Consider the following 22,916-nt stretch of genomic DNA (forward strand, 5'->3'; position numbering starts at 1 on the left):
GGTTAGGGCAGGGACGGGCAGCCTCACCTGCCAAGTCACGCCTTCGGCCGCAGGTGCCGGAGGGAGGGAGGGAGGGAGGCTGCGCACCTTCCAGCAGCCAGGCAGGGTGCTTCGCCCGTAAAATCCTGCCAGGGAAAGCCTGCCTGTCTTTAACACCCTGGCTGCTACGGGAGCGAGGTGGCCCCGGCACCCAAAGAGCAGGTTGAGGTCTCGCAGCTCTGGCGGTTTTTTTCCTCCGCCCTCTGAAAAATTGTGGCGGCAGGTGCCACATCTCAGGCAGGCAGATAGGGAGGGTGCTCTGCCAAGGCCGCCGCGCCGCAGAGGCAAGACAGGTTACACACTCTGCCGAGCCTGTTTGTAAACTTCCAGGCTGGGGAAATCCTCCTTGAGAAATGCTCGTCAGCATAATGCCGGTATTTATAAGTATTTACATTAGGGAAAGGGCATAAATGCATGATGGGTGAATTTGTGATGGTCATATATAGCTAAAAAAAAAAAAAAAAAAAAAAAGCTTTCATTCAGTAGAGGGAAGCACTTTCATTGTGGTTCTCCACTTAAAGTTAACCAGTCCCAGCCTTTCTGAAGGTTTGTAGCCACGTGCCAGGGAGCGTGGCGCTTTGGTTTGCACCAGGACACCTACACCCTCCCCCAGGCCTTGTGACCACAGGATTCATTTAGGCTTAAATTGTCTCTAAGGTGCAGACTATGAGATTAAGATCCTCCTTTGAGAGTAAAGGCTGCATTGAGGGAATAAATGCCATTCCCAGCCAGAGAAAAACATCTGTGCAATTTTCTGCAGGAGAACAGTTTTCTCTTAGGACATCCAGGTGCCAGCTTCAGAGCTCTGGATCACTGGAGATGGTAACACCTGGACCACGATGGGGCCAAGACCCCAGGCTCCCTCACCTGTGTGACATCTCACAGTATCCAAAACCTGGCCAACGTCCATCAGACGGGTGTTTTGCTGTGATGCATTTCAGTGTGGCCTGTTTGCATTTCCCAGGTCCTACCAGTTCCAGCCAAAAGCTGAGGAGCCCTGTAGGACACCCCACCAGCGAGGTAGCTGGCAGCTATAGGTAACACAGCATGTCCCACCAAAGTGGTGTGGAGGGAGGGCTTGTTCTCAGGCTGAGGAGAAAATTAAGCAATTGGGAAACACCCTGCAAACAGCCGGGTTCTCATAAAACACAGCTGGGGCTCCTTAACTCCCTCAGCTCCTGATTGAGAAATGCCTTCTTAATGACCCGAACTGGATGTGTCAGGCAGGTGAAGGAAGTTTCTTCATCACTGCAACAGCCCTCCTTCCCATGGGAAAATATCCAGGGATAATGCTGGGCACTGGTTTTTGGGCAGCTCGCATCCTGGCCCTGCCCAGGCTTTAGGGAAGGTGCTTAGCCAAGGGCTCGACGGCAGCCCAGGCTCCCAGAGGCAGACAGAGACTTAGACCTTATTGTATGGGAATCCGGTGGCAAAACATCTCCGAGGTCACGTATGCTTTCAACCCTGTCCCCTCCTCCTGCAGTTTTTGCAAGGATCTGGAGCACAGCCAGCTCTGATGTGGTCCTGATAAGGCCGAGGAGACACTGCCTGGACAGGAATCGCATTGTTTGGTTCATCTGAGTGTGTTTGCAGTAGGCAAAGCCTTGGGGTCCTGCTGAATCCTTCCTCGTGCCTCTGATGGAAAAGTGGTGAAAAACATCTTTCCCCCTCTCAAGGCAAGTAGGAAAAAAAGCTTTCCTTCCTTTTGTTCTTGCTTTTCTCATCCCAAAACCTCGCCCATCATCCCTGAAGCTGGCATATGGCAAGAGGAGCTGCCGCCCACGAGGAGCCCGGGTGTCCTCCTGGGTGTGTGCCGTGGGTTTGTGGACTGTGCAGCACCGTGCGCAGCCCTCGTTAGCCAAGCGCTGCTGACAATACGGCTAATTAAGCAACAGGCTCTTGCTGGCACTTTCCTTATTTAACTTTGTCCTCTTGGCAAAAAGCTGCTGCTGGTGGAAACGCGTGTAGCTCGGTGCTGTGTACACAGTTTGAAGAACAAAATCCAGAACCTATGTGAGGCGGGCATGGGGCCAAGGCGCCACATCCCGGGTGGCGGGGGGCACTCCCTCCCAGCCTGGGTGAGCGGGGGGATGGTACAGTGAGGGGCATGACCGAGGTACCCAGACAGGACACAGAAACTGAGAAACACAAGCTGATGAGCGTAATAACGCACCGTCATAATTGCTGCGCTGTGGTTTGTTATCCAGCAGACCTGCAGCTCAGGACAAACACTATGGTTTGGGCTCGGGACCGTGGCCCTGTCTGTCAGCCTCATGATCCTTCAGTTTTGTAACGTGAAACTACATTTTAGCACCAATGGATCTGAATAAATGCAGAAAGAACACATAGTTGTTGCTGATAATTTGCCGAGCATTCCACAAAATTGCTGAATGGACTGAAGTTTCAGCTTGTTGCTGCTTTTGATTTCTGCCTGTTAGGAAATCTAATAGAAAATTCATGTATGGTGCTATCTCATGGTTCAGAAAATGCCAGGAATACACTGAATCAAGACTATAATATAAAGAAAACAACACTAATACAGGTTATATTTCTTCATCCTGGTATAAAACATAATTTTCACACTGTAAAAATATAGCATACAGCCCAATTGCAGCACCTTTATAGTGTTTCCTATTTAATTGGATAACAAAGCTCAGGGTCAGACTCCAGTTCTAAGCAGGTTATTTAGGAAACTTTTCTTATATTTTAAATAGAAAATATCTGTTATGAAGATGCATACAGCAAAGCATCTGTATTCTGAGATGACCTGAGCCCCAAAGGTTGCAGCTGTGAGGGCAGGGTGCTGCTTTCAGTTCCAAACACACAGTTACTTCACCTGCTCCCCTCGGGGTAACCCGGGCTTGTCACACTTTTGTTCCTCTTGTGCCACCTTGAGGGAAAAAACTCTGGTGCACGGGCTGAATTTACTGAGTTTGCTGCTATCCAAAAATCCAAATACTCTCCTTTCAGGTCGAGTTTTCCCGAGGCCCCTGGGCAGAACATCTGCTGCTCCTGGTTATAAAAGCAAAGAACAAAGTTTTGGGCCACAGTTCCTTTCTGTCCTGCCAATGCTACTGATAAAGTCTTGGTAAAATCCTTAGGTCTGTCCCCCGGTGTGCCACCAGGTGGGAAGTGGGGATTAAATTAAATCTCTTGGTTTCTGTTTGTACAGCCTCCACTGCTTAAATTGGGGAATGCATCTGGTGGGGCAGCTCAGACTGGGTGACATGTGCCCCACCATTCAAATCTCCACCTTGGAAACCATCAAAAGGTCTCTTCTGTTTTGCAGAGCTTCCCTCGTGGTTCTTGCTACTTTTTCTACATAGAAATGTAACAAGAAGGAGAAAATAATGGCAAGAAATAGGACTTACCTCTGTAGACTCCCCAGGAAAAGGTGCCCTTTTTATTTAACTTCAGAGTATGCTAAATGATGCTGTAAATCCTTTCACCATGCATAGACAATTGATGCTCACCCAACACGATCTCCAGAGGAGAATCTCGCCCGCGTAGCTAGTGTGAGGTGGGAGAAGTAAAGGACCCCCTGCATGAACAAATCCCTGCTACGTAGTGGGCAAAGAGAAACCGTCAGCCTCTAAGGACTCTTCTATGGATTGTCCGCACCTCATAGGCTTCTTCATTGCTCATGAAGCTACGGAAGAGTTTCCTGAAGGTAACCAAAATGCTTTTGCACCATAAAGCTTAATGGAGCTCTGAGCTAGGCATGTCAAAATTATGGCAATTATCTTTTATTATTCTCATATTTACAACTTCTGCAGATTGCTGACCTAGAGAAGCACGCTGTGGTATTAATGCAGACCCCTGACTTCACGAGGTTCTATTATAATTGTCCTGTTGATTCCAGCTGTTGGTTCCAGCTGGATGCACCCATGGCACTTCAGTGTCACCTGCAGATGATGCCTTCGATCACACAATGTTTTTTTCCACAAAGACCGTTAGCCAGCTACCTCAAGAGAAACTGTATTTCCTTGCATTAACGTGGAAATGAGTTGAAAGCAAACCATAATTTTACAGTGTTCAACAAATAGAACTTTCTCTTGAAAGCCAAGTGTACATTACGCTTCACAGCAGGAGGCATGAGTAATGTACACGCATCCCATAATCTCCCCATCCAAGCAGGCCACATGACCATTGCCATCAGAAGTTCAAGTGATCCCAAGGATAACTTCACTGCCAGACTGAAGAGCTACCCTGACAGCTAGTGCTGGCTGGCATCTTCTCAAAACCTACTGAAGACGGACCAAGGAAGCCCACTGCTGGTCCCTCCTTGGCTGAACTACGGGCAGTTCCTCTCTGGGGTCCCCTGGTACGCTGTCAGGGCAGGAGGGAAGCAATGCAGAAGGACTCCTGCCCACTCCTGACAAGCAGGTAGAGCAGGACCGGTGTGGGTGGAGCTGGTGGGATGGTGAAATCTTACATGCTCCTGGAAATGCAGTGCTCAGCAGCCCAGCCTCTCAGCACCAGGCTCCTCTTTCAGCTCCGGCATCCTGCAGCGGGCACCAGCCCAGCGCTGGCCTCTGACTTCGTTTGCTTTTCCACCCTTCGAGCAAGCCTTGGCCTCCTGCAAAGCTGTCTGAGCAGCTGCTTCTGCAGGGCAAACTGCCTGAGCTGGCAGCTGCAACCCAGCAGGCAGCAAACAACAGCTCTGAATCAACAAGGAAAATGGCTCGTCAAATAAAAGGGTCACCTTCTACTCAGGACACCATCACTGTCCTCCTTAGAGCACTGTCCATCAGCTTCTCTTTGGGCAATAGAAATGAAGGTGCCAAGAACTGAGGGAGCATCTGACCCACAAAGGTGGTCCCTCTGAAAGGGGACACGCGTGGTAGATGTGCTTCGGGGGTCTGTCACCTCCCTTCCAGTGGACAAAATGACTTTTGTATCCCTGTGCCTATGTTTTCTGAGCTCTTCCAACAACAAAAATTTAAAAGGTTTGTTCTTTTTTCATCATTCAAAGCCAAACAATATGCCAAGAACACACAACTGGAACTAGGCAGAGTTGAAAAATATACTGGTCACTTTTTATTGAGCACCGAAGTGGCAGAACCTGCACATATCTAAGCACCGTGGGCACAAACTGGGAAGGGTCTGCCGGTGGCTGCCACAGGTCCTTGGCTGCTGGAAGGCAGAGGCGCTCCCCTGGCAGTGCCAGCAGCGCTGGAGGATCTGGAAGGCCATGAGCATGGCTAGCACACAGTGATACACTTGAAGTTTATTATAGCACCAGACATGCTTTAAAGTGTACATGGAAACATTAGAAACATCCTACACTAGCGATTTCCTACTGCGCTTCGCAAGACTGTTGTTAAGCCAAGTGTCTTTGGAGAGAAGACAAGCTGAGGACAACTCATTTGGCCTGTGTTTCGTTTCAACGTGTGCTGGATGTCGGTGTTGAAAACACAGCAGTTAGACAAGCGTCTGTGGCTTTTGCTTCTGACTTTGACAATTAATAACTTGAAAAGAATTAACTTCAAAAAAACCCCAAGCATTATAGCACCATAAGGAAGGGTGATGTCTTCGATAACACCCAGTAAACAGAAATCCAGCAACAAATTATTAATTTGTAATTTTTCTTTTTTAAATCTTTTTGCAAGTAGAAAGTATCGTTACCATCCCATCCAGGAAGGCAGTCAGGTACATGCTTTTGTAGCTGCAAAAAAACCAGCCACTGAGGTGAATGTGTCCACTTGGATTAAGCACGTTTTTGGATGCTTTGCAAGATTAGGTTGAGATCTGAAGTTTTAATCTTGCAAATTTGTTAATGTTCAACACAAGTTTTTTAACTAGATCCTGACAGGTTTTTAGGCATTGAATTTTAAATAGAACAGCTTGGCACTTAATCTTTGGGGCTTAGCAGTAACCACTGAAGGCCTTTGCTCCTTTATTCAGAATTTGATTTTTCTGCAAAAAGTAATGCTGAAAAAAAAAATCCATCTGTTTCACTGAGCAACACCTTAGGAACAAGGCTGTATTAAGACTTTCATGACCAGCTGTGTTGCTTTAAGTTGTCAAGAAATGTCCGTGGCAAAGCAGAAAGTTTCTGGCCTACAGTGAGACTGAACTATAACTGTCTCCCAGCAGGAATTAAGGTATCATTGCATGAAGTTGAATATGATAAAATTCTAGATATAGAGCTGTCCAAATATGGTGTTGCATTTAATACCTAGAACCTGGAAAAAAGGCACAAGAAGTGAATGGAGTTCAACAAACGAAGCTATTTAGGTAAATGTGGAGCCCTTCATCTGTTCCTTTGCTCTGCAAAGCATCCAGGAGTGTGCCTGTTTACAATAGGAAACAGAAGAGCAGTTTGGCATCTTTCATCTCTCCAGCTGCAAATGTCATATGCAAAGTATCAAGTGTTTCATAGGCGTCTTAGCTTTGGCTTAAATCATTTGAGTGGAAAAAAAATCCCATAGTTTGTGGGTTGAAGCAGACATTTGTGTTTGTGGATTGGGTATTTATATACACTGCTACTAATCTGCATATTAAAATGCTAATTTTATGCATGCAGATGGGGACACGTACTAAACGAGGAAGCAAACTTAGTTTCTTTTGCCTAGCAGTTCTGTCAGATTTGTCAAAATTAAATGCAACTGTCCCTTTAGAACTGCCACAGAAAAGGAAAACATCCACAGAAAATGTGTTTTCCATTTCATAATGCTAAACAGCTAAAAGAAGCTGTAAGCCCCAAATACTAATAACTTGACTGTAAGGATTTATGGAAGTCAACATAAAAGTACAGGACTTCTAAAGAGCAGTTGCCCATCTGCCAGACAGTCCTTTTAATCACACAAATTTATCCTGAATTTGCTTCCCTAATATGTGCAACAAATAATCCAGATTTCGGCCCTCTTCCTGAGGTTTTGCAAGTACAAAACCACAGCTGTATATTTTGTGAGTATTATTGACTTTGCTGGCTAAACCCAACAACTTAAAAAGACCGGCACACAAGTGTGTCTGCTTAGATATTGTAGAAAGAAATCTATTCCATCATTAGCCCTCAATTTGCAGCTTACCAGACTGAGAAGCTAAAGGAAAGCAACTTAAAAAGAAAATATATAAAACCGGTTTTGCTTCTAGCTTAGAGTGCCTCAAATTCTTAAGACTTCAGGTTTAGGCTTGCGAACTGGGTGTCAAACCTGGTGAACCCTAGGTATAAATAGGAAAAGAAGAAAACCTGCAGGTTTCTTCAAACTTTAAGCTTATGAAAAGGCTTATTTAAAGTAGTTGTTTGAGATAGACAGGCATTGGATTTGATCCAGAGAGCCCCTTTAGTCTTACAGTCTTGCCTATTTTAATGCAACTTAGATAGGATAATTAGGTACAATTCTGACGTCACTTCATTTTTATAATACTGTGTTATGTTCATGGTCGTTAAATCTGAATCCGTCACATAATACGCACATAAAGGGCAGGCTCTGTTCCAGCAGCCTGATAATGGCACTGTGGCTTATAGGGATCGGCTGGGAGGTATTTGCATTTCATTTCTAGAAGGGCAGCTCATAAACGGTGTGGTTTCTTTCAGGGGATCACATTTCTCCCCCTCCTGTTAGGCTTAAGATCTAGACTCATCCCGTTCCTTGAATAGTGAACTCTTTTTATCACTGATGGGCAGGGATCAGGGTAATGCTGGAGATGTGCTCATGGAGATTTGGGATCAGTGTTCTTCCAAAACAGAAAACTGTTGGGTAAAGCGTTCCTTGACAGCTGCTTAACAGAGTGGTCCAGCTGGGTGAAAATCAAACAAGAAAGAGGAATTCAAATATTTATCCATCCTGGGATGTTTGCACAGAACTTGTCCTTATGTAGCTGTTTAATCTTAACAGTCAGCCTAATGTAGGCACATAAAAGAAACACTGAACTGCTTTGTTTTCGTAACTGCCAGTTAAGCTCAAGTTAGTTTTAAAGGGAAGCTGAAAGTGTTGAGAAAACCATCTTGGGACAGAAACTTTGGTATAATAAATATTTGCCTTCTTGTCTAATTCAAAGACTGATGAAATGATCTGCTTTTCAAGTTGGCTTCACTCTGGCCACATACACATACGAGTGGGTCACAATGTTCAATGCAACTGCTCCCACACATAAAGTTATCCCACAAAATCACACGTGCCTGAGTATTTGCAAGACTGGCCCTTATTGTGATCAGTCCAGAATAAAGAGCTTTTAAATTTCTCTTGCAGGAGCAGTTATACCTGCATTAGAAGAAGCCCCTAAACAGAAAGTTCAAAGTCTTAAGGCACACACATTTTTGCAGCACTTGTTTTTCATCCTGAAAATCACTCCATCCTCTGAACACCCACAAGGCAAAGGTTCTTCAAACAAATCAAGTGCATCTTGTGAAATTAGAATAAAAAGTGGGAAGGGGAGAGTAACAGTTGTGAAAGGCATTAACTTCTCCATGGACAGTTTGCAGAGCTCAGTCTCCCAGGCTGCAGGTTCTCAGGATACTTTTGCAGCACCATCTGTCAGCATAGGTGTTGGACGGAGGCTGAGGTATGCCCCTGTACATAGTTTTAAGGTGCTGTCCTTACACTGGTGTTTTGATGAGAGGTAACTTTACCCTCAAAAAAACCCATTTCTTTAAATGATGGCATAATAAGCATCAATTATTTTCACCTTTATTCACAGGAGACTTACCCAGGCACACTTTGATTAGCCTAAATCTTCTGCTGGTTTTTCACATAGCCAACCACATTGTTGGAATTGCTCCCTGTAAGACAAATAACAGCAAAGTCAGCTTTTATGTTAATCTGCGGCAAATGTTTTCTCCAGGTTCCCTAAGCATTCCGGTTTTATTGGTCTTATTATTCAGCAGTTCTCTGGGAGAGCTGCAACAGCCCACCGGACAGAGGAAAGGAAATCCTTTCATGGTTATATCAGCTAAGCTGGCCACATTTGGCAGTTTGTAAATCTTATTGTATCAAAGGTGTTATCTAGTTATATCTGAACAACACTTCCAATCTGATCTGACTGTACCCCTCTAGATCCAGGAGTTAGCAGGAACCAGGAGCTTTGAAGCCACGAGAAGAGAGATCTTCTGGAAGATTCTTCTGCTTTCTTTGAGACACATATCTATCAATTTGTGCAAGGGACCTGACACCTCTGGTGGCTGCAGATAACAACGACTGATTCATTGGGCTCCAGCCATCTCTTATCACGTACCACTGTACAAGCTCTTGGCAAAAGACCCTTCATTTGACAGAGGTTTGTGCTGGTCTGCAAGGAGTTCTGGGCCATGAGCAAAGCTCCAAAAATATATTTAAACATAACAAAAGGTTATTGGATTGAGTGTTTCTCACCCCTTGGGTGGGAACCCCTGGCAGAAGGCTGCACCATTTAACACATTGTGTCACAGCTGGAGATACTGATGCTTCAGAGTCCACAGTCAGGGACTTGCAGACCTTAAAATAGGATCTTTCGACTAAGGCAGAGAGAGTGGAGACTAAAGCATCTCTTTTTGCTACGTACAAACCTTCATTTTATAAGTAGCAAATTCCTTGTGAGCAATGCAATAACTATAAAGCTTAATAAAAGCAAACACTTCATGCCAGCAGCTTACCAAAATATTCCTTGTAATACTTATGCCTCAGGTTGCGTCCATCTGCAAAAGAAGGTACATAATAAGAACATATCCAGTTAGCCTTCATCCTTTGTGTTAAACTCTGGCCTTCTATGTACGGCACAGAGAAATTATAGATATGGAAATAGTAACCTCAAAAACAGGAAAATAAAAGATCTCGGTAGCTGATGTACTGTAGGCTGTTATAAACCCCTTATAAAACTGTTTAGATTATTGAACTATGTGGACACAACTCTCCCTGAGAGTGTTTAACTGTTGGCCACTAGCATGTTATGTTCTTTACAGTAGCTATGAGTCAAGGAATCACAGACTTTTTTAAACAAAAGAAAATCTGGATAAAATTTCAGACCATCTGCTAGTTTTTACATAATTCAAGTTCCAGCTAGGTTTTTCTGTTTACCATTTATATAATTATTTAAGTTCTTAGAAATATACCTCATGTCTAAGAGCCATATAGCTATACATTACATTAGCTACTATGGATGTTATTAAAGAAAAAGTTATAAGATAATGAAAGAGATGATAAAAAACCCCTGGAAGAAAATCTTAGTCTTTTATGGAAGCAGTTCAGAGATCTGGTTTGATGCTTCCCCTGGCTTTCACAGGGACCGAATGGCAAAACTGATGTCTCCGCTCTCTCCACTGAGGTGGTTTGTAGCCCAGTGCAAACACATACCCTGCCATGCAATGAAGTTACACATACCTAGACACGCTATGAGCTTTCCTGGAAAAGGTAAACTTTGGCCTGTAAAAGGTCCTTTATTGGGCCAATGTGTTAGCAGAATAAAGGGAATAATGTTTTGGATGTGGAAAGCAAAATCAGAAGTCAAAACTGGAATTTGAAACTTATGTTTCTTAGTTAAGTGTGTAGTAATACATAATTATTTCGATTTTTTGTGCTGTGTAATAATGGCATGTGCAGGTTACTCCCTGTTCAGTTTACACAATCCCAAAGGACACGGGCATACAGAGCAAACAAGAAGCACGTCCCTTGCGTTGGGTACTTCACAGAGCTCAGCCAACATCAAGGGCATTAGAGACCTCAGATTGCTGCAGATGGGACTGTCTCCCAGCCCGGCTGTCACACACTGCCCTGGGGCCTCGGGCTGACCAGGAAACGCAGGGAGGCCATGAGACCAGATGCACCACCAGATCTCCCTCAAAGCCAGTAAGAGCACATCGTCCCTTACTGGTGTTTGCATGACAGAGCAGGAAAGGACAGGAGATTTCCAGTCAGCTGACCTGGATTTCCACGGAGCTTGATGCACTGGCCCCTGTTAGGAATTCCTTCAGCTGTGTTGCCCGGGTTGATGATATGGCATTCGTAGCCTGTGGGGCAATGCAGCGGCTCATCTCCATCCTCCGTGGTACTGCAGGCCTCAGCTGCAAAAGAAGCCAGCAGGTCATAAATCATGGCTTTAACACCCACCGGTATCCAAAATCTGACAGCATGGCCACCTTCTTCTGTATCACCTCCCAGATGAGATCTCAGACCACTTCCCATGCAAGGGTACCGAGGGGTGACCACCTCCAAAGCAGCCTGGCAGAGCAGGTGCTGCAGCTCACACCTTACGGGAGAACTGAGGTGCCTAGCCTGACATGGGGAGCGGGGGTCAGCCTGATCGCCTGTAACGACAGCCACCCCACAGCCTGTTCTGCAGGGTCTGTGTGCGGGCTGGACAGCGGTGAAGACAGCCCACCACTGCCCACCACTGATGGGTGGTCCCTCCACAAGCCCCTCCAAGCAGCCGTAAGTCTGTTCCAGCCAGTGTTTCGGGCTGGGTGAGGAATCAGGGAAACGCGACCAGGAAGCTGGCAGTTTGCTGCTTTGTTCTTTGCTCCACACCCATTAACTTACTGATGAATTTAAACCTCAGATGTGACTCACTGTGGAAAAAGGCAGTACCACCCCCTGCTGCAGATGGAGGCTTTAACTGCCTTGACTGGATATCCAGCAAGTGCAGAGCAGAATAAGAAAGTAAAGCAGGAGTCACAGGCACTGTTTGTGTTCATTAAAGGTACAGATTATGCAGGGACACTCCACCCCTTCATTTGCCAGGATTTTAATTTCAAGGACCTCTGCTATAATCCTCGTGCCATGACTGATGGTTCTTATTTCACTAATTACTCCCTTAAGCTGAGATGAAGGTGTTATGATAAGAACAAATAATATAATCATGACAAGGATGGATGAGAAGGAACCTATTTTATGTTATTTCTAGCAGTGCAACTCCAATGAGCTGGAGGCAGAATTGTCCCTTGAAGAACTAGGAGCTTCCGTAATAGATGAAAGTCAAGGTTTGGCAAGTCTGATACCATCTGTGTAAGACCAGAGAAGGTGATTTATTGGCACTACCTGTGTCTGACTAACGCTAATCAAAAGCTGGAATAGCTTTTCCATGAAGAAATTAAGAACTTCAGGCATACATGTATCTGGGAATGTCTTGTAGAAGAAAACTTCTTTTCCCACCTCCCCAACTCCCTCCTTGTTTCTATTTGAGGTATTGGAAAAAATTAATTAAAAGACTTTTCCCTGTGAAATTAACCTGAGGAGCCCAATCTCATTAGCAATCTCCAAGCTTAGATGCTCCCAGCTCCATGTCAGCTTTACACAACTCTGCAGCAGTTTGCCAAGGCTCTTGTTCAAAGCAGCCTTCAGACCCAAGAGCCCCAGCCCCAGCCCCAAGCATCTGTGTGATGAGGCCACTCTGGATTAAAAGATCTAATCCAAGTCCGCCCACAGTCTATCAGGAAGCTGGCAGAAAATATATGTATGCTGATAAAGCCTTTTTCTAAAAAAAAGATATATTTCTACTTATGTCAAGAATGGATACAAAGCCAGTTCCCTGGATTATTCCTAGTGCTCTGTTGGATAAGCCATATCCATAAAAAGCAACTGGTTTACTGCACCAGAAACTAGCCCACAGCACCACACAGAGTTATTCCCATGGAAACTCCAGATAACTCCAGCAGCCCCAGCCTCCCTACATCCCTGGCAAGCCCTGTGTGTGATGGATGTATTATTTAGTGCCTTTGTATAATTACCAATATTGCAGAGAAGACAGTGACATGTACTGTACCTTGTAAGACTTCCTCCGGGCCATCCAAAAGCCACCCATTTCCTCCCAGCCAGCGGGGTTTGGGCTGAACCAACCAGTCTAAAACTGTGAAAGACAGAAACAAGAAACGACAGAGTCAAGGCAGAGCAGCCATAAGGCACACAGCTATGGGAAAGTCACAGATTTCCTCTAACAGCCAGTGGCGAGGCTGCAGGCTCCTGAAGGATGGAGCGAAGTTTTCAGCAAGATATTAATATTCATGCTCTTCTTGTCCCAGTGGCAAGAGAACCACGGATGTTACCCAAGGCCAAAGCAGCTCTTGTTGCCCATCCTCCATTCCGATGGCACACACCAGATGAGACGGCTGCCTCGCTTACGTGAGCACTAATTCAGATTGGGATTACTTCTTTTCCTGAATATATACTCTCTGGAAAAGAACTGGCTTCAAGTGATTTCTACAGTTTGTGCTGGTGGAAATTTTGCAGCGCCAGCTTGCCTTAGATCATTTTTCAATCCAGAAATCAGAAGTGTGGAACTGAAGCTTTATCCTCAATTCACACTCAAACCGTGCCTCCCACCCGACACCCAACGCACAGGGGGGTGACTACCATCATTTCTGCATGCTTCTCTCTACCAGTTTGATCGCTGGGTCCACTCTACCTGGTGGTGGCTGTACAGACTCCAGACAGGCGTAGATGCACCCGTTGTAGCAGCAGCGCTTGTGTCTTTCACACTCCGAATCCGAGCGGCAGCTGGGCACCTCACAGGCTCGGTCAGGCAAAGTCTGGGGTGGTGGGGGGCAGCGGTCGTTCTTCTGGTAGTGGGAACTGTGAGAATGAAGAGGGTACTCATAATCCTTGCAAAGAAAAGAAAAGGAAACAAAGGTTTGGCATAAGGTGAATACCAAACATCCCATCAGTTGATACAGAAGAGGGATTTTCAAAGTGGTTTTCAAGTATTCATTAGAGAGGAGAATTAACTGTTCAGCTTCCCCAGCCCTGTCTTTAGCCCACTGAAGAGACAGCTATATGGTCACCTTAGCATACTGCTTTGGAAACACCAAACCACCAAATTATTGTGTGGAACTCATTTCATAATTAAGGTTATTGCAATGACAATGAGGAGGTAGAAGAAAAAATATCTTTTGAAGTCTTTTATACTTGTCTGGGAAACACAGAGAAAGACTCCAGGCATCCTCATGACAAGCATGCCCAAACACTTTAATAGTAAATCAGTGGAAATGATGACACCGGATTGTTTTGAGGTTATGTCCCCAATGGGACCTGGAACTATAATGTCCCAAGTAGCACCTGTCTCCTCAATAGGCTTCTTCTACCTTCATCACCTTCTCCTGGACCAGAATTTATCGGGGTGTCTTTCAAGCTTATCCCCTGTGGGGTCCTGGATTGTTAAATTGGAGACCATTTCTAAGACATGAAACGATCTGGGTGAGATCTGTCAGTTTAATCCCAAAGAAAATGAAGCCACAGTTGACTACAGCAGAAAGGAGCCCAGCTGCTGCTCACTGCACACCAAAAGGACAAGGAAGATTTAAAGTGGATTAACAGGCACCGGATTTTACCAGGAACATTTTTAAGAGGCAGCATTCAGATGTTATTCACACTGGCAGGATTTCAGCAAGAAGCCAACTCCCTCCGACAGAGGTGAATGAATCACCCAAGCCCACTCCTTTCTCACCTACGGCTAAACCACTCACCTCTGGGCTGGGGCTCAGCTCCCCACAGCAGCACAAAGTACTCAGAAAGGGCAAACATTCTCAGGTCTATTAAGAAACAATAAGCTCTAATCAAATTAAAAGATGGATTCGGGATCTGTGCTTTTAAAAGAGATCAGCATCTAGCCAGCGGTCTGACGTGAGCGCTGCCATGCACTCGCTAGCAGGCTGTTGCGTCTGTGAGTCTATAGGTACTTGGCCCGATCGCTGCCGTGTTGTGAAATCAGTGACAAATAACTGGGGTTGATATTCCAAGAAACAACGTGGTGCAACTGTCCCTGAGGGGGTCTCTAGGAAATTTCACCATCAGGCTATGGAGAAATACGAGGTGAGACTCATATCCCTCTTTATCTACACGCTGCCACATCCTCTTTTTTTTGAAACCTCCCAATGGCTTCTGTGGAGCATGTGTGCCTTTGCGAAACAGCATGTCCTGACATCTACTGGCCAAAAAATGTCCCAGGAGAGGCCCCAGGAGGTTCCTTGGCCTGGGGACCGACCACTGGCCCACACAGCCTCTGCTGCTGCATGTGACCGAGCAGCAATCCTGAAAACTACATCATCTTCCCTCCCCTGGGATAATTTGTAATGCAGAGCATAAAGGCAGTCCCACGGAACAGCACAAGGAATATCGATGTGCATTGTTTGTGGTATTGATGTGAGAAATTTGACTTGCACGCTGCACACAGTGCAGAATGGTGCTGGTAGGGTGGTGGGTGGCTTTTACACCAAAGCTGACCTCGGTTCTTTGAGCCATAGCTGGGGGAAACGGAGCGCAGCAAAGGTTCTCTGCTGCCTGGTTGCACAGCAATCGAGTGTCAGCCAGTGTGGAAGTGTAGAGACAAGTCAGGATGATTAAAAGTTTTAATTTCTTTCACTAGATCTATGTTTTAAAAAATCCATATCATTGTTAGATCTCTAACTGGTTAAGTGTGTCTGTGTGGGTGAGACAGGGGATTCCTAATATTTCCACAAATGACAGGCTCCTGCCCCATTCCCATTATCAGCCTGACTTGTTCCCAATATCAATAAACGATTTTTTAATCCTTTTTCCTTTGTTGTTTCTATACAGTGAACAAGAAACTGCTCAAAACTCCTTCTGGGAGGTTGCTTTCCCATGAACTGGTAGGCTATTTGAACTACAAAATAGGTTTGAAAAATAAAATTTCCTAATTTTGATGTTTTCGGTGTTAAAGTATAAAACAAAGTGTAAGCTATCACATCACCCCATTTCTCAAAAGCTGAAAACACTCCAGCTTTCAAATAACATGCTTTTGAATTGAAGATACTGAAAGTTCAACTTTTTTTTTGCTGTTGTTGGATTTTAAATAGAGGAAATGCTTGGACCAAGTATAATTTTGGGATATAAGAGAGCATTTAAGAGTATATCTATGCAGTTCCAAACATTTAACCGGTCTTGTTGGAGAGAGAGCATTCATCCTGGAAGGTCACCATTTACTACTCTGTTATTTGAAATGTCAGCTGCAGGCTGAAATGTGACCAAAATTGGCCAATAATGGATACAAGAAAAAACCCACCCAACCCCCAAACAATTACTGCAGTTGCTTCACAGATGATTCAGAAACTAAGAAACCAAAATTGCAATGAACAGCTGGCTCAATGAATGAGATTTCCGTTTGGGAACAATATAACGTTTTTAGCCAAATAACTTTGTACCTTATGACCTCCCCGCCCATTTTCTCTGTTCACCTATTGCCCTGAACCCCTTTCTTTCAAAACTTCAGGGTCAAAAAATATGTTATGCACTCAGTCTAATAAAATCATTGCCGCTGGCTTATGTATACATAAAACCCTAGTGGGAAACAGGATTCCCTCATTCCCAAAATAATCTGGTTAGGGTATCTCCAGGTGTGGGTTGCAAGGTCTTTTTAAAAGCTCTCCCAGGATTCACAGTGTGGCTCTGAGCATAGCTCGGATTTATTATTTTTACAGATCGTGACGACAGTCAGGACCTCTTCCTTTAAGAATATTTTTCAATGCCTGAGTCAAACTGCTGTTTCCCATGGCCACTTACTAAAACCTTTTAATGAGAATATCTGCCTTAGAGATATCCAGAAACAAAGGAGAAAAGTTCAGAGTTCAGCTGAGCAACCCTGGAGGTCAGGAAAGATGTCTCAGAAAAACCTGACCGCAATCGCTCACTCTCAACCTGTATTTTCAATAGTAACCGTGGGATGCAGTCTACCTCCAAAGAATTCCGGGTCTGTTCTATTATTTGTGCCTGAAACTGGACCCTGGGCTTGTGTGGAAGCACAATTCTCTGCTAATTCATCTTCTGCACGGCCACCCCTGAGACCATGCGTGAGGTTTATTCCCAGGCTGTGGTCACCGGTTCTGCCCCTGGCAGGTATTTCCAAACACTGGCCATAAACCATTTTTTCTGTGAAACAATACACGGTTGGGAGGAATTTAGAGCCCTCCAACATTTCAGTCAAAGACCTGGAAACACACAGATCATTGGGGATCAAAGTTGCAAATACCAGACTGAAGGAGGGTTAAATAGTCTGAAGGACAAGACCAAAACAATAGGAATAATATTCTCCTGCTATTGACTCTGGATTAGCACTTTTGGTTCTGGTGTCTGCAGTACTAGAAGATTGTTGAAAAAGTAGGGTGGGCTCAAAGAAGATGCACGATAGCGATTAGAGGACTGGAAAGCAGGGAATACAGTGCAAGACTTTGGTGTGTGCATGCAGGTTTCAAAGGGGAGGACGAGGACTGCCCTGCTCATACGTTACTCCAAGGCGTACGCAAGACAGAAATCTTACGGGAGGTGTGATAATCTGGTAAAGAAAGAGGCTATCTCAGGGTTGATTTATGATAGCGAGCTGGAGGGTAAATAAATTGTTGGAAGAACATTACAGCAGCTGTGAGGAATTCTTCATTTTTGGAAATCTTTAAAAGAAGACCGGACCTTTTTTCTGAAACACTTGATGCAATTGACACTGGAATAAAATCAAGACTGCCTCAGGTTTTCCCAGTAGACATGGGGATGTCTCGATAACGAACTGAAGACCACTCACAGGTAGCTCCCTCCCTCTGCCCTTTGGAAACAGTCCACAGACTGCGGGGGCTGCAGAACACCAGCTGCAAATCACTGAACTTGACAAGTGTCCCCCTGGCTGTAAAATACTTGGATTTGCTACAAACTGGAAGCCCAGCTCCTCTATCCCACTGTGACTGCCAGTTTTATCTTCTCACTGCATTCCCTCTCCTCTTTCACCCTTCTCCGTTCCGAACCGAGCCCTCCTTGCCAACCAACACCCTTCCTCAGACACCTTAACGAAACACTCCTGGCCAGACCTCCAGGCAGGTCCTCATCACAGCACCTGCTCATCATTCTGCCGCCAGCAGTTTGCTGGATGCATTCCTCCTGCTGCAGTCCATTTTTTGGACTCAGGTAACATAACTCTCAGTCAGCTCCCTACCCCCACCAGCTCCTTCCCCTACAGACCCTGCCCATGCCCTTCTGGGGGTCCCACAGGGATGTCTATGGCCCAACTCCTGTATGGCTGCATGTTGCCATAAGCACCTCCATCTGTTATCCCTCTGTCCAAGTGACTCACAGATCAGTTGTTCCACCCACGGCCTCTGATTTCCGAACTGTAGAGAACATACAGCGTTTGGTAGAAAAGAAAGCATCTCTTGAGAAACAAGAGGGGCTGCCAAAACTGACTGTTGGTGGATAGGAGGATGGAGAGTGAAGGCCTTCCTCCTTACAAGGCTTTGAGGAGAAGGAAAAAGAAAAGCATTTTCTGTTTTCCCTAGATAAGCTGTCTCTGTCGCTGTGAGCAATTCTAGCTGAGCTTGCCAGATCAGTAGCACCTGGATTCATGACTGCCAGAAAAAACAGTCCTTTGAAGAAGTGCAGATTGAAAGAGGAGGATATATCCTCAGGGGAGCAAGCTCTGTGCTTCTACAGAGCCCATTATCTGAAGATCAACATGTAAATTCCTGTTCTACCTCTGTCCTATCTCTCTGGGTCATTCACTTCGTAGGTCCTATTGAATTGGAGCTTCACATTGAAATAAGACACAAGAACATCATCATAAATGCACTTTCCAGTGAGTGATTTTTGCAGGAAACACAGCACTTCATGTCACTGTTTCCCAATTAAAGTGCAAACCAGATGATACTCTGTCCCAGGGGAGGCTACAATGAACAAAATTTCTTTTTGTGAAATACTGGGGTGCCTTTCAAATATCAGCACAAAGTTTTCTGCAAAATTTCAAGGAGACAAGAGCACAGTATTTTGGTCCATTCAGCACGGGTGAAAGACATGTGTCACACTTTTGAGTCAGCAATCACACAAACCAAATATAACTGTCCCCAAACATCACTCTAGATGTCATGGTCAAAAAAGCATCCTTTTAAAATTAAAAGCTCTTATACGTGGCTGCAGAAAACAAGTGGAGGAATCCCCATGTGACACCGAGGAGATGTTTATGCACATGCAATGGCTGGAAGATGCTATGAAACCTGGGCACGAGAAAACAGACCGGCTGGGGCTTCTGGGGCTTCCACTTAAGTGATTCAAGGGGCAGAAGCCTTGGGTCAGTGCTGGCTCCTCAGGGGACTTTAATGGAGTAAGTCAAAATTTCAGATTCAATTTTTTTTTTTTCTTCCTAAACAGCAGGTCCTGAAAGTCAAGCTATCAAATTATCTTCTTTTTTTTTTTTTTTTTTTTTTTTCCCCCTCCCAATTTCCTCCATGGCCACTTCTAACAGTCTTTTGGCCCAGACACACCAGAACAAGACCCAGCACCATTGTCTCCTCCACTCACAGTAACTTGTTGCTGCTTTAGTTTCAGTTCTGGCACTACTGCTCTAAGTACCATTGCAGATCTGGAAACGGTGGATGCGCCCAGTACCCCACGCAAGTCTGCCAAAAGTGAGCGGGGACAGACGGTGCCACGGAGCGGCTGCCAGGGTGTGGGCAGCTCTGCTCCCGGTGAACGTGCCAGGCAAAGCACCCCCAGGAGAGCGGATTTCTCTGATCAGCCCCCAATGCCCATTAAGGTGATCGGTATGTTACTCTGACACTGTGGATCTGGAGGTCTCTGTGCTCCGGTGATTTACAAAAACCTAGGCAATGCCACCACCCCTCTAGTACACACTGTCCCCAGGAGCCAGACACTTGCCCAACGTTACCCCAAAAGGCAGCAGAGGAACTGGGCAGGGGACCCTTCTTCCTGCTCTAAGCAATAAATCACATCTTCTTTTCACTAATCTATTCCCAGGCAGGCAGGGCTTGCCTTCCCCTTCTCCCCATTCTGGCTTCCCCTGCTGCCCGATGAAGTTTCTAGGAGAAGCAGCGTCGCTGCCGTACCAACACCTCACTGTTCCGAGTGTGCTTTACAAGCTTCCCATTGCAGCAGCTAGGTGGCAAAAGTTTGGGAAACTCAGTGCAACCCTGTTACAAGGAGACAGCCTGCGGATTCAAATACGTCTTATTCTAAAATGATACAGACAGATAAAGAAAACTCCCATTTCACGGTGAGCATACCCGGCTCCCCCTAAATCACCCACCGCAGTTTACTCACATCGTATTTCTCTGTCATTTTCAGATGTAGAGCACGCTTCCAGAGATTCCTTGCACAGCCCGTATCGAGCAGCAAAACTAAGACACACAAGGCTGCAGTGAAGATCTTTTTACAGAAATGCATCTCTGACAGCACCCTGGAATCCATTTTCCCAGGGAGAGATCGAATAAGGAGCCCGGCTTTCGGGATCCAGACGATACAGTCTTGGCAAGGAGGGAGGGAGGCAGGGTGGGAGGCAGAGCGAGGGCTGATCGCTGGTGAGAGCTGCTTCTCGCTGCGCAGATTCTGGGAAGGGAAAGGGGAAAAAAAAAATAAAGGAGCCCACAAGCAGAAGGCAGGAGCTGCTGTTGAACTTCTTTACTCAAAGTTAGATCAGGTTCTCGGCTCACATGTTTGCACAAAGCACATGCTCTCCTTGAATGATAGATGGGAAGATTATTTGGAAAGATTATTTTTAGACCTTTGTTCCCAACATCTGGCATCCTCAGAGAGCCCCATTCAAAGCCAAAGCGTGGGATCAGATGACAGCTGCCGCAGGGGGAAATAAAGGTCTTGGAGGGGTGGGCTCGGCAGCTTCTAACAAACAGCTCACCCAAACTTTCCAAGCTACTCAGCTCTCCCTTTGTGTGCTTCCCATTGTGCCCTGAGCTCTGGTTTTGGATCATGTTCTGACAAAGTGATAACTTCATGTGAAGATTGCTTGAAGGAAATGATTTAAAGACATGATAAACATGCAGGGGCTTTAATTAAACCAAGTTGACGTTAGCTTTCTGCAAATGATTTCAAAGAAGGGGAAGGCATGGCCATTGGGGAAAAATAAATCCATATGCATGGGTGGGGAATAGGGAAGGAAGGTGATTTAGAAATGACATGACCAAATGGAAAGCAAGGAAGGGGACGTGAGTCAGGCTGTGCTGACAATGGGAGTGACAGAGAGACTGGACGTGGGGTATTAGAGAGCTACGTGGACATTCAGGCACCCAGGTGCCTGAAGGACAAGAACGTACTTATGAAATCAGGATGAAAGCATCCCAGCATCCTGCCTGGGACAGAGGCAGAGGCAGGTGCCAAAGAAAAAGTATGAGCACAGGGCAACTGTTGCATATACATGAGTACAGATACATATGTATATGTGTGCACGCACATACTTTCACAGCCTTCAGTAATGCTGTTCAGGGCTTCCTGAGCCAAATGTGGGGGCTGGTTTTTTTATAATCCTTCACGAATTTCTCCTCCAGCAGCTTGTCCAGCCTCCACCTGGAATGAAGGAAGAAATAGAACAACAGAGGTAGTTGAGATACGAGCACTAAGACCTGCTTGCCTTCAGTTTAGCCTGACTGCAGCCCTGCTCTATAGCCTAGGCAGAGCAGAGTGGATGCAATGAATTTATTTTACATCTGCTGTAAAATGGGTCTGCACAGGAGCGTTAGACCCTGTGGACAAATACAAAAAAAATCTTCCAATTCTTCCTTATACCTGTGGCAAGTCACTTTGATCCATGCCCAAGCGTCAACAGCTGCATGTAGGTGGTAGCCGAGGGATTTCACCTCCAAGCTTGCCGGAATATGGTGATAGGAATCTGAAGAGCGAGTGAAGTGTGGGTTTTAAAAACTCTGTATTTAATGGAACATATTTGATTTATTTAGAGATTGGGCGTTTACAGGGTTTCTAGCAGTTACTGTGCTTTGGGACAGACCTTTCCATATCTCTACTGTCACAAATCTTCTTAGCAACAAAAGCTGTTCACTTCATGCCGGGGAATTTAGTTGGTAAGAGAAGCCAAGCAGGTACTACTGCTATGGGAGGAAAGTAGAGAAAGAAGGGTGGAGAAAGAGAATGAAGAGTTAAACTGGCAGGGTCACCCCCCTCAGAGCTGCAGCAGTGTAAGGAGGTCCTCCTGGGACAGGCAGAGCAAGCTGCCCTGCCTCTGCGGGAGTCTATGGACTCGCAAAGGAGCTCTGATGGCAAGTGTCTGGGAGGGGATCTCTGTGGAGATGCAATGACCGCATATTGCTGTGTTTGTATAATCCTCATCACTGCTTGATCCACAGGTTGTTCCTGCAATGATATGACAGTCACTCCCTAAGGCATGAACAGGGTTTTTTGGGGATGACAGGCTTTGGGGGGACCCCGTGGCACAGTTGCTTCTGGCACAGATGAGGACAGGGAGCGTGCATTTGGGCTGGAGAGCCTTTCATGGTACAGAGGCTTCATCACCCTCCACCAGGCTGCTGAGAAGACTCTCAGCAGAAAGCATGACTCCAGGTCCTTGTCACCTGCTTTGCACAATTCTGCTGGTTCTCCTCTCTTCCAAACCTGTAGCCACCCATTTAAAACAGTATTTATCCCAGTTTGCTTTTAAACAGGTCAGTTCCCTCAGGCTGTCTTCTCTTCTGCATTTGATAAGGGCGACTGGGGACAACCCATGTCCACAGGTCAGTCTGTGGTTACGGAAGTGACTCCCTAATGACCGAAGTGGTACCTCCAGATAAGGCTGAGCTCAGCACCTACAAGTCACTGTCATCTGCACCCAAATGTCATCCAAATATCATCCAAAATCAGTACAGGTGTCGGAGTTAGTGAAAGGCACATTCAGACATCTTCAGTACATCCAGAGAGGAAGATATCACTGCCATAAGACTTCAGCTTGTTTTTTTATTGCTCAGAGAACTTTGTCTGACACAACAGGATGCCTCCAATTCCTTTTAAAAACAAATCTCTCCTGTTTGTTGCAATATTAATAGCTGTACCTTGATAAAGCACCTTTCAGGCACAACCAGGAGCTCCCACCAGTGTCCTGACTCCTGTATTGTAAGGTGACAAATGATACGGCTGGTTGCACAGAATAAACAAGATTTTTTCTTAGAGTATTCCTGCGTCAATTATGTCTTTGTGCTGATATTTCACTTGTCTATTCTTGCT

General features: G+C 45.5%; 1 protein-coding gene across 2 annotated transcripts; it reads right to left on the minus strand.

Annotated features, from left to right (window-relative positions):
• Nucleotides 1-5,056: 5,056 nt before the first annotated feature.
• Nucleotides 5,057-21,233, minus strand: WFDC1 (WAP four-disulfide core domain 1). 2 transcript variants are annotated; one of them, XM_040615633.1, is made up of 8 exons: nt 21,143-21,233; nt 19,995-20,279; nt 13,357-13,552; nt 12,718-12,801; nt 10,880-11,020; nt 9,617-9,658; nt 8,695-8,767; nt 5,057-7,785 (listed from the first exon to the last, which is right to left on the minus strand). In XM_040615633.1, exons 2-7 carry the CDS (start codon nt 20,139-20,141, stop codon nt 8,715-8,717), a joined length of 663 nt encoding a protein of 220 aa, XP_040471567.1. In that variant the 5' UTR covers nt 20,142-20,279; nt 21,143-21,233; the 3' UTR covers nt 5,057-7,785; nt 8,695-8,714. The 2 variants fall into 2 exon arrangements, with proteins under 2 accessions (XP_040471567.1, XP_040471566.1); XM_040615632.1 differs by lacking the exon at nt 21,143-21,233 and having other exon boundaries at nt 19,995-20,400.
• Nucleotides 21,234-22,916: the final 1,683 nt, after the last annotated feature.

The sequence above is a fragment of the Falco naumanni genome, chromosome 15, assembly GCF_017639655.2.
Source record: "Falco naumanni isolate bFalNau1 chromosome 15, bFalNau1.pat, whole genome shotgun sequence".
NCBI lineage: Eukaryota > Metazoa > Chordata > Aves > Falconiformes > Falconidae > Falco > Falco naumanni.